This window comes from the organism of the source record quoted next, unplaced genomic scaffold (assembly GCF_019419815.1).
Source record: "Pyrus x bretschneideri cultivar Hongxiangsu unplaced genomic scaffold, Pyrus_bretschneideri_v1 Contig1, whole genome shotgun sequence".
NCBI lineage: Eukaryota > Viridiplantae > Streptophyta > Magnoliopsida > Rosales > Rosaceae > Pyrus > Pyrus x bretschneideri.
The window spans coordinates 14,602,652-14,615,105 of record NW_025999390.1 but is presented as its reverse complement, the minus strand read 5'-3'; the positions used below and the strand labels follow the sequence as shown (position 1 = coordinate 14,615,105).

Below are 12,454 nucleotides of genomic sequence, written 5' to 3'. Positions count from 1 at the left end.
GTCGCCAAAAAGCTCTATAATTGAGCCACGCTTTCATCTCATTTTGTCATGTGGAGGCTTAAGCTTTGAGGCACATGACAATGCGCAGTCAACATCATTGCATGGAACGAAAGAGGGTGCCTTATGCTTTGTGGCTCAATATATATATATATATATATGTACACATATGCCCCACTTGAACGGCTAAACCCATCATCTCATCTCATGAGTTGGAGCTTCTAACATGTTAGCTTAGCTTTCCTATCACTTTTTCCCCCATTTTTGTTTTTTTTTTTTTTTTAAAAAAAAAAAATTTATGGCTAAAAAGGAAAATGATATCTTGTTTGATATAATAATATTGGTCAAGTGAAGCAAATAAATTAAACTAAAAAATACTAGTCCAAAACATTGCATATTGAATGTTTCTTTGGGTCATGTAGAGTATATACATATAGGACATAGAGTTGTCAAGTATTGGACAAGGAGTAGAATTGCCAATGGTTTGCCTTTAACTTATGCTCGTGGTGTGTATCTCTTATGATTTAGTAATAAGGAAAGTTATGTCATACGATTACAAATGACGTATGAAGACTTTCATAATCGTGAGCCATTAAATAAGCATAACATACTATTTTGGCTTTTTGGTCAAAATAGTCATTGAGATTAACATAACTTTTCACTTTGATCCTTGAAATTTAAAGTCAATAGAAGTGGTTCATAAGATTGTCCACCGTCAAACATTTTGGTCATTCCATGAAAAACCTTCTCAAATTGAAGAAACCAACAGTTCAAGTGGAGGGGTTAATTTGACAAAAATACCCTCAATTCAATGTGATTATGAATAGTGATTGCTATTGGATCACAATTCGACCAAGGGTATTCAGACGACCAAGTGGAATTGCTCTTAATAGTAGTGAACTAGAATAATAAGAAATTGGCTAGGCTTAAAAGTGGGGCTTTCATCTTGCAGAGCAATTAATCGGCGGGACTAGGCAACGCTCGCTGCCAAACAAATCAGACGCGCAATCTCGAGCGTGACGGTTGGAAAAGGCCAGCCAGATGCACGCAGCGGAAGAATAAAAAACAAATATAAAAATGCATAACACATTCCTTTTCTTATTTATTTTCTTCTGATATGATGGTATTAAAGGCCGTTTAATCTGGCGCCAAATGGAGGTATCGTGCGCCTCAAAAGCAACTGTCTCTGAGCTGTTCGTTACGTGAGACAACGACAGTTTTCTGGTTTTTCTTTCTTTCTTATTTTTCTAATTTCCATCATATCTTTTCGGATTAACTATATTTCACTCTTTAAATTTGTGGTAATATTCATGATGGATCGAGACGTTTTAATTTCTCTTATTTCAACATAAAATTTTGAAATGTATCAAATTTATGCCTTTCGTTTGATTCATTATTTAATTTTTTATTTAAATCGATGATATGATAAACATAAGAAATATATATATGAGCTAGTTAACGTAAAAGTCACATTTTTATTATCTCTACTAATTAATAAAACACTCGTTGTCGACTAAAATATTATGAAATTACTAGTTTAACCCTATAATTAAAACATAATATGAATAAGAAATGTGGGGCATAAATGTAATTTTACACAACCAAATTTTGTTTTTTTTTTCGAAGCATCACCTACATGTAATTCTAACATATCTCTAATTTAAAAAAAAAAAATTCTCTCTCCCACGTTCTATCACTCATTTCCTCTCTCCTTCTATTTCAAAAACAAAAATAAAAAACTTTCTCACACACTTTGTGTATGCCTATATGCTAGTATTAACAAAAAAAAAAATCATCAATTTAATAAAAGATTAGATATCCAAACAAACAAAAATTATACAAAAATTAATTTTCGGGTGCAATGTGAAAAGTATAAAATGTAATTAATTCTTTCTTTTACTGTTTTGGGTGATGTGAAGGGGAATGGTAACAAAAAATATGGAATATCTAATAAATGACAAAGGAGTAGGAAAATGACTGGCTATGGCTAGCAAGATGACGAGAGAATATTTTCTAATTTTCTAATTTGTAATTTTGAAGAGATTTGGTAAATAGTAATAAATAGGTGGTGCCACTTAATAGTTGTCACATTCAATTTTGTGGGCCGAGCAATTTGTATATAAAGTCAAGCTATATAGATTAGATGCTACCAATGCACATGGTTAATGTCTACTTTCGCAATGCCTTTTATTTATTTTTGTTTAATTTTTTGAGTTACCTAAATTTCTAAACTTGAGAAATTCATAAAGTACATAAACCCATTCGTGAAAGGTGCCACCAATTATTTGTCTGGAAAATAATTCTACCTGTGTTTAACATATTTTGTGCCCCGATTTTCACGTAAGATGATTGGAGACGGAACTGAACTAAGAAAAATTGACATGTATGATGTGCCGTGTACATTAGGAGACATTCATTTGTTCACACTGTAAGCTGCATGCACTATTTCTATTTTCATACGACTTGAGCCAAAAACCTAACATGTGAATCTCGGAGTACATGAGTAAATGCTCCAACCACTTAAGCAACAAACCTCTAACATGTGCATACGGTAACTAACTAAAAGAAACTCTCGTTGAGCTGCCAACAATTAGTTGTTTAGCAAGAATAACGTATTAAGATCACTATTTAACTAGCACTTAGTTGTGTAGTTGATCACTTATATGCCGTACTTCTTTAACCAACGATGTTCTAACTAAGATAATAATTAGGTATCAAACATTTAAGTATGTCAAACCTAAGATCTCTTACTTATTAATGAAGATTAAAAACCATTAGACTATAATACTTGGAATACTTTTGTGACGAACTTAGGCACATGGCTGCGTTATTAGTCTCGGCTAGAAATGTAAATAAGACTAAAATATTACTGAAAATTTAGACTTAAATGTCAAAATAATCTCCGTGTTATAAATTATAACTATTTAACCTATTAGGCGTTGTATTTTTAATTTGGCCAATTTTAGTGAAGACGTGGTAGAAGATGGAACCTTTCCTTTCTGGTCGTTTATTCCGTTCCAGCAATACCAAGGTAGGACCTTTCTCTGTTCCACATTATTCTAATCATTCAAGATATTTTTACCATTATTTTATCAAACGATCCAATCGTACTCAACTTCCTCCCTCGTATCTTTGAATTTCCCTATGCCTTCTTGTTTTTTCCTTTCCGAAATCTCTCTCGCTTCTGTTTGCAGCAGGAAAAAGACTTTTTCTCCATCGTCCTAAAATTTCCCATTCACTGTTCCCATATAATTCCATCGCGAATCATAGTTTGCTTTCTGAAACCTGACATTCCTGCTGGTCTCCCGCAGCGTCAGAAGCCCAGTCGGCGTGTTTGGTTGCCGAGAAAACAAGCCCAGAAAACGGTAAGAAAAGTGCTTTACTTTGAGTTCAGGATTTTTGGCCCTGCATTTCTCAGAGCTAAACTGTTTCTGGGTTTTCTGTGTTTAATGGTTTTGAATTCAAAAGTTTAATTCTTTCATGTTTTTGCCTGTTTAGTCAAAGGGTAGTGATTTTCGCACCCTCGTTTTCTCCTATCCTCAGCGCTTCTCCACTTGTTTCTGTCCATTGATTTTGTTTTGATTAATTTGAGGAGTGCATGGAGAGAAAATGAGAGTGCAAGAATCATTGCCGTCTCAAACTGATTTGGGTGGTGTGGTTTCAGAAAATGTGCATTTATGAAAATGCTAAATTCTATTGCTTGTTAATTTGGTTTTTCTAAATTTTTGCACCTGATTAATTTTGTTGGGATTAGATTTACCATCTCTCTCTCTCTCTCTCTCTCTCTCTCTCTCTCTCTCTCTCTCTCTAGGTTCTTAACCTTTTGGTTGCAGGAAATGCAACTGAGATATTGAATTCCTGTTTAATTATTGCTCCATTATTTCAACAACTTTTGTATATTTTGCTGTAAAGTCTGCTTTCTGTAGTGATAAATAATCCACAAGGAGAAAACTTTTGGTTGGTCCATATGTGATGGACCTACATCAGTTTATTTAATCAAATGGCTGTTGATCAGCAAGTGAAATTCAGGCTTTCTTCATTTTGCAGGTTATATCCGGTTGTTGCGGTGTCACCGTGTTCTTTCGGTGTGTAAAAGGCGTTTGATTCGGGTACGAATGGGGTGAGATATAGAGAAGTGGAAAAGGGAATGACATCCTTCTGGTAGATCCAGTGGCTGCATGGGAGGCTTATTGCACCTTTTTGATTTCAACCAGGGCAGCATGGCCAGAAAGCTTTTTACACATAAGAAGCATGATGGCGGTGAGTTTTTACTTTTCTCTCTGCGCAACAAGAAAATTTAGGAAGTTTGTGGATGACACGAATAATTCTCTTTCGAACAATAACTGAGAAAAAAACTTTGTATCTCTCCGCTGACGAATGAAAATAACTTGAACAGTTGAGTTGTTTGTGTCAATTTGCTTATTCAGCTGATGAAGTAGGTTGTTTTGTACATATTGCAGGCCTTGATGCTCCAAGAAATAGCCTGGAGATGCAGGTAGATCCTCAGAGCTATTGTGACACAGGAGATTTGCCGGTAATGTTTCATCACATGCCTTCTTGTAGCTTGTCCTGTGGCCTAGGGTGGCTAATTTCTGTGGATTCTGTGCTCTCTTAGCTATGAAGATGTGGAGTTTTCGGTTATTGCATTAGCAGAATCTGATTTCTTGTAGATATCAGGTGATCTTGCTTTATATATTAACGCCATTCTCATATTGTGTTTTCTTCTACCAAATTTCATCACATCAGAATTTTTGAGTCATCTCTCTCCCTATCGCTCTCGCTCATCGTATTTTAGTTTTGATGAATTTTCATTACATGTATCAGGTTGAAGAAAACTGGTCTAGAAAGAATAATCCATTGGAAAGTTCAATGAAGAAATTGATTAATGAGGAAATATCCAAACATTCGAGTACCAGACAAAATACACCAAACATCGTGGCCCGACTGATGGGGATGGATATGTTGCCAGTGGAACCAAAATCTGCAGTTGTGGAAGAAAAAAGAGAAAATAGGAGAACGAAGTCTTCAAAGAAGGAAATGAAGGGAAGGAGCTCAGTTGGTCGCGTCTCTTCTAACTTAAATTCCTCCAAGCAGATAGATCTTGATTCTTATTACCACAGTAATGACAGAGATGCCACTAGGTGGAGCGATGAACAGAAAATCGAAAATCCAAGGCGTAGAGAACATCCTCAAGAGAAGGAACTACAAAAGTTCAAGAAAGAATTTGAAGCATGGCAAGCTTCCAGGTTTAGGGAATGCTCAAGGTTTCACGAAATTGATAGCGACCTCAACGAAGAAAAGATGGCAGTTTCAGGGCATAGAACAACTCAGACAACTTTAGAACGTAAGGATCATGCAGTAAAAGAAATCTCACATGAAGAAAGTGATTTGCAACATCGAGGAAATGAGTTTTCGGAATTATTCCCAGCTGAGCAGAAGGGATCTTTTTCTTCAAGAAGCAAAAGAACCATGAGCTTAGACTTTGAGCAATCTTCCCTGGTGAGTTCTAAGAAGAGATTTGAGTCATTCGACGCGTCTTCTCCTCCTACAAGGATAGTTATCTTAAGACCTGGTCCCGATAGACTTTGCAACCATGAAGAGGCTTGGACAGGTTCTTCAAACACTCTAGAGAGGAAAGGTGGCATAGAAGATTTTCTCGAGGAGGTGAAAGAACAACTAAGATGCGAGCTGCAAGGGAAAATGCATAAAAGGGGTTCTGTTGTCCGAGGAAGTGGAATTGAGACCCCGTTTAGCGAACAGCCATCATCTCGAAAGCAGATTGCTCGACACATTGCAAACCAGGTCAGGGAAAGTGTGACTAGGGACCTTGGCATGAATTTGCTGAGATCAGAATCGACAAGATCATACAGAACTGAAATGCAGTTCAATGCATCAGGTTCCCCGGAATTTATGCATAGAGATACTAAAAGAATTTTGTTAGGGAGACTGAGAAATGTTTCAAAAATAGAAACAGAACTTCATGATCCTTCATTAGTTTCCGGGAGATCTAGGTTATCTGCATTAGACTACGAAAGGGAAAGGGGAGTAGTGAAAGATGAACATGAAAACACAAGATCATTCAGACATGGATCACATGGAGATGAAGTGCTTGATAGAGAGTTGTCCCCTAGAAACCTCATTAGGTCCTTATCCGCCCCAGTACCCGGAACATCTTTTGGGAAACTTCTTCTGGAGGACCGTCATGTTTTAACCGGTGCTCACATTCAGAGGAAGCATGAAGGCATTGGACCTGTGTCCATGGAGATGAAACATCAGAAGAAAGAAAGGTTTAATTTTAAAGAAAAAGTTTCCAATCTCCGATACAGTTTTATGCTTAGGGGGAGACTTTTTGGCAAAAAAAATCAATCAGTTCCGGAATCACGTCATACTGAACGGTATCCTATGAAGGATATCATGAGCGGGCCAACAGTGATTACGAACTCTGGAGAGAGACATGTAAGCAGATACTTTATCTGATCTATTCATTTTACTGAGAATTATTCATTATTTAGAGGGTTCAATTTATATTTATCTTAATATCTTCCTTTGTTGTCTTAGGATAATTTCACCGAGGTGCCTCCTAGTCCTGCATCTGTATGCAGCACTGCTCGGGAAGAGTTCTGGAGGCCAACTGATTATCTTAGTCCAATATCAACTCCGAGTGCAACTCCACGAGAAGATGGTATCGTGCCACAGGCTTTTAGGGACATCAGCGATAATCTGAGTGGTACGTATGTTTCTTTGAATGCTTTCTGTACATGTTTTGTTCTGGCATGACAAATGCGTTGATAGTATGAACGCATACATGCTTAGTAAACAGTCTACCCAAAGTTGTTTTATGCGACTGTATAGGCGTATATGTGCCTGTGTTTATGTAGCATACATGACTGTTGCGTCGTTCCCAATTTTGTTGTTATCAAGATGCATATAATTCCAGAGTATAAACTGACACGTGAATAATCATCTAATTGTCAAACATCGATTTTACAGAGCTACGAAGGCAACTGAACCAACTCGAGTCTAATGAGCCTGAGGGGATTAAAGTTGAGGAAGCGGTTGAGTCTGAAATGGCTAGGTTAGACAACCCAGCAGAGGTTTACATACGAGATTTGCTTGTCGTTTCTGGTTTGTACGATGGATCATTTGATAAATCACTATCGAGATGGGACACATTTGCGAAACCAATCAGCAACTCAGTGTTCGAAGAAGTGGAAGAATCGTATAAAAACTTGGCCAACAAGCAAGATCCTTCAGCAACAGATCACAATGAGATGGTAAATCACAAGGTGTTACGCGATTTGTTGAACGAAGCTCTTTCAACAGTTCTCGGACCACCAATAAGCATGCCAAACTTCCGGAGAAAAATGATCAACTCCTCTGCGCTGCCACCATTACGTGGCAAGAAGTTGTTGAATTGTGTGTGGCGAATCATCTGCGAATGCCTATATCCTCCAACTAATGTATCCTGTTACTCACTCGATGATATGGCCGCCCGGGAACTTGGATCAGGTCCTTGGTCCGGCTTGATGGACGAGGACGTTAATGCAGTGGGACGAGAGATCGAAAGCTTGATCATGGGAGATCTTGTTCAGGAAATTTTGTATGATATGCAGTTATTAATGGATTGAGTACATATATTGGAAGGAAGTAAATATGTTTGTGTTTATATATATAAGTGAGTGTTGATGGGAGATTATTGCATGTCTTTTTGTATATATATGTGTTCTTTGTGGTTTGTGAGATTAGGAGATATAGGTTGGGTGGTTGGAGTTATACTTAGTGTGCGTTTTGGTTCACGTTTTTTGTTTGTCCTTTTGAATTTTCATATCCAATTTGTTGGGGCATTTTGTTTGGTTTTATGTTCTCTAACAAATAGAAAGTTTTATAACATTTACAAGTAGAATATGATTATTGTGTATTGCTTTCAACACTGTGAAGGCCTGTCATGGCATGCTTACTAACTTGAAATGAGTAATGGAATTAATTTTTATTTTTTTTGTGTTTGCCGACACATTACAAGTCTACAACAGTGTGGATTCTTTGTTATAATTTATGATTAATTCAATACATAAAAGCATGAATTAAATTAATAATGGAACTAGTTAATCCTTTACTTAAGATTAATCATATTTTTGTCTCTTGCCCTTTTTGTTTCTTCTGTCTTGCATCATTTTTCAAGACACACGGCGCTCAAATGATTGAGTATTTGTTCTTTCACTCGAAGTAATGTTCGATTTCCCTCCTCACGACTATGAATTTTCAACTTAATAGATAAGATTGATCCCACTCTTCTTACACTAACATGACTTGTCCATCGCTTTAACTTGAGCTTAGCAGCCCATGACGGAAATGAGTGTTGAATTTAGCACCAAAAGTTGAACCAATTGCTCCTTTTGCCCAAACGGCCGAAACACTTTCTTGGTCAAAATTGGGAACTTGGATCTATAAAAGGTAATAAAACACTATAAACAGCAGAAATCCACTAGGGCTTGTAAATGGCAAATCCAATTATTTGAAACCATCAATTGTTTGGACTCCCCAACTCAGACCCACTAAAGAAGAAAAGTTACATGTTAAATGAGATCAAATCTACAAGTTGGAGGGGCACATGCCATGTCTCCTAATCATGCTAATTGTCCCATTAATTATTCAACATTAGCTTAATCATCCTTGATAAGCAGGTGCGCGTGTTTACGTGTAATTGGTACTAATACTATGACCTTAAATTTTATGTGATTGTGAATGTTTGTTTACACTAATCTAATAAGTCAATTTCTTTTTGGAAAATTGATTAGGGAAGAGAAATGATTAACACAAATACTCCATCCATGCATGCATTAGGCTAAGTTTTAATTTCAAAAATGGCAGCATCAAAACATGGATTATGTTCCAAATACACTTCATTTAGATTTCAAATGATTATATCTTGTTCTATCATGGCACACATGAATTTTGGATCACATTCAAGTGCATGCGCAGCATGTAAACACGCTTTCAGATACCTATATGGTGACAGGTAGCCAAGCTCGTACAAAGTTCAACTCTCTTGGACAGCAAATTAAATTATTATATCCGGAGATTATGTAGCTTATCCAAATTCATTAGTTCAAATATATCGTTGTATGTATATTATAGTTGGAAGTAGTATTAAGCAATTTTTATTTGACTAGCAAATTTAGAACTCCTTTTAGGAATTTGTAATAGTTTTTGTTTACATATTATAATTGGAGGTCGATTATGAATTCAGGTTGTCATGGGGTTCAAAAATTTCCCAAATAAATTGGATTGTTTTAGTGTTTATTGATCTTTCTTGATCAACTGGTTTGTTTGACCGCCTGCTAAACTCATTGTCCTTTATTTTTCAATTAGGTTTTCATAGACAAACATATCAAGTGTTTCATCGCAGTGTTGATCATAGACGATATAAGGAAAACAAATAGCATATCAACAAAAAATTGGCATTTTAGCCAAAATAGTTATTGAGATTAGCATAACTCTCTACTTTGATCTCTGATAATTAAAATCAACAAAAGTGGCTTCTAAGGATGTCATTCGTCAATCATTTTGGTCATTCCGTGAAATATATTTGTTAAATAAGGACTAAAATAACAAAAATACTCTCAATTTCATCGACAATGCGCCAAAATGATTTGACAAAAATTAAGAGTACTTTTAATGAAGGTTTTTCATGGAAGAGCAAAAATGATTAATGAAAGATAAACTCAGGGAGTAGTTACATCGATTTTAAATTTCAAAAACTAAAATAAAGAGTTATAATAATCTTAGAAACTATTCTAATTGAAAAGTCTAACCAATTACTATTATAACAATCATATATGTTCATTATTTATTATGTGGTTAATTTTCATCAGTTACTGTTTATATTCAATTTTAAATAAAAAAATTTATAATAATTTTTCACCATACAATGTACATGTACGATAAACGAATATGATTGAAGGATTTCTGAAATCTTCAAAAAAAAAAAGAAAAAAAAAAAAGAAAAGAAAAGAAGGAATCCTCTCTCCAAAGTTCTGACATGAAGAAATCACTAATGACAGAATACAGTAGCAGCCAGAACAACTGTACAAGTACTTGACGCTGTAACAGCGGTGCTCCAAGACAACATTCATTTCCCGTTCAACTTGCCCTCTCTGATGGTACCGGGGCCTACCATCACTTATCATGGAGTAATTTTTAGGATTAAGCACAAAAAAAACCTACTCAACTTTTTTTGATATTCTAAATTAGTCTTAATTTTATAAAATATTTTATATAATTACTTAACGTTTTTAAAATTAAACATTTGGTGGGTCACCGAAGACTTTACCAGCATTAAGTTATGACATTATTAGCATTAAATGAAGAGGTGGACAAATACTAAAGTTGGTTTTCACTAATAGACATTTTTTAAGTTTTAATTCCTCAAATTGACTCATTTTAGCCAAGTTAAACCATAATTTTTTTAGCTAAATAACGTCAATTTGAAGATTCAAATCTTTATAGATGACTTTAGAGTTAAAATACGTTTAATATTTATTCATGCCATCACTAAATGCAAGTGAACTAATAGATATTTATTTTTCAAAACTTTAGATAATTAGTTAAAATATTTTAAAATGTTAGGACTAATTTGAAATCATCCTAGAAATTGGGCAGCATACAAAATTAACCCTAATTTTGAATTACCATTAGAGCAAGTCCAGCGTATCAAGGCCCCATAGGGCAACTTCCTATTGAATAGCCTCCAGTGAACAGTAATTGCCTTTAATGAACAATAATTGACTTTTGCATCTCCATCCGTAAACTGAATAGACATGACAATAGACAATAAAATATTAATATTTTTTATTTTATAAAATAATAAAAAAATAATTTTATTTGTAATTTCGGATAAAATTTTTAATCGGTCTTGTTGTACCACTTGTCATTAAATAAAAAATTACAACCCAAAGTATTTGAGAAAACATAAAATTGTGTTGTAAGTTGGAAGATAATGATAGCATATTTTGTCACATCCCGGCCCGGGGCGGATCACTTCCCGGGCCCGCTCCACCACAATAGCACGATATTGTCCGCTTTGGGCTTACCATTCCCTCACGGTTTTGTTTTTGGGAACTCATGAGCAACTTCCCAGTAGGTCACCCATCATGGGATTGTTCAAGCCCCCTTCTCGCTTAACTTCGGAGTTCCTATGGAACCCGAAGCCAGTGAGCTCCCAAAAGGCCTCGTGCAAGGTAGGGATGAGAATATACATATAAGGATCACCCCTGGGCGATGTGGGATGTCACAATCCACCCCCCTTAGGGGTCCGACGTCCTCGTCGGCACACACGCGACCAGGGTTAGGCTCTGATACCAAATTGTCACATCCCGGCCCGGGGCGGATCACTTCCCGGGCCCGCTCCACTACCATAGCACGATATTGTCCGCTTTGGGCTTACCATTCCCTCACGGTTTTGTTTTTGGGAACTCATGAGCAACTTCCCAGTGGGTCACCCATCATGGGATTGCTCAAGCCCCCTTTTCGCTTAACTTCGAAGTTCCTACGGAACCCGAAGCCAGTGAGCTCCCAAAAGGCCTCGTGCAAGGTAGGGATGAGAATATACATATAAGGATCACCCCTGGGCGATGTGGGATGTCACATATTTATAGAAAAATTAAATCAAATTTTTTTTAAAAAGAACTTTTATTGATTTTTTACATTTAAAAAAAAAAATTATTATTAATTTTTTACTTTTTTTTAATTAAAATTTTATTAAAATTTTATAACGTGGTTGATGTCACCATGACGTCAGCCTTGCATCAGCTCGCCTTAGGCTCTCGGACTGTGGATTCCTGCCTCCCCTCTCACTCAGGCTTCCCCTGAGCCCAATCGCCCTCATGGGCTGGAGCAAGGAAGGGAGGCAATTACAATTAAATGATCCCCGGTCCATCGGGACATCACCCCACTGGACTTGCTCTTAACAAAGAGAAAACCCGAGTAAATTCCTCCAAACCTTTTTGTTTTAGTTAATGTTATAATTTGATAGATCAAATTTGAAGGCATGTTTGATTAAAAAAATAAAAGAAAACTGTTTTGTGTTGTTGAAGGTGAAAATAATTTTTGTTTTGATAAAATTTTATTAGTATTATCATTTCTAACAAAAACACACTTTCTTCAAAAAAATATTATTGGTAGATTATAAGTTCATTTGAAAGTGTTTTTAAAATGACTAAAATTTTTTTTATTAAAAAGATTTTGGAGTTCCAAAAGCATTTCAAATACTTTTTTAAGATTTACTTGCATTTTTACTAAATATTAATTTCATAAGTATTTTTCCTAAAAGCTCTTTCAACCATTTTAAAAAATCTTCTAAACAAATTATATATCTGTTAATTGTGGATTAATGTCGTAGACGTCCCCCCTCCCCTCCCCGCCTCTGACCCTCGTAAAAAGAGGAGCCTTATTGGTTTGT

At 35.8% G+C, this 12,454-nt stretch overlaps 1 protein-coding gene across 1 annotated transcript; it reads left to right on the top strand.

Annotated features, from left to right (window-relative positions):
* The first annotated feature begins 2,958 nt into the window (after window positions 1-2,958).
* LOC103950164 lies at window positions 2,959-7,698 on the top strand. Its single transcript, XM_048588100.1, has 6 exons — window positions 2,959-3,362; window positions 4,045-4,257; window positions 4,458-4,531; window positions 4,822-6,453; window positions 6,556-6,724; window positions 6,988-7,698. Exons 2-6 carry the CDS (start codon window positions 4,176-4,178, stop codon window positions 7,623-7,625), a joined length of 2,595 nt encoding a protein of 864 aa, XP_048444057.1. The 5' UTR covers window positions 2,959-3,362; window positions 4,045-4,175; the 3' UTR covers window positions 7,626-7,698.
* Window positions 7,699-12,454: the final 4,756 nt, after the last annotated feature.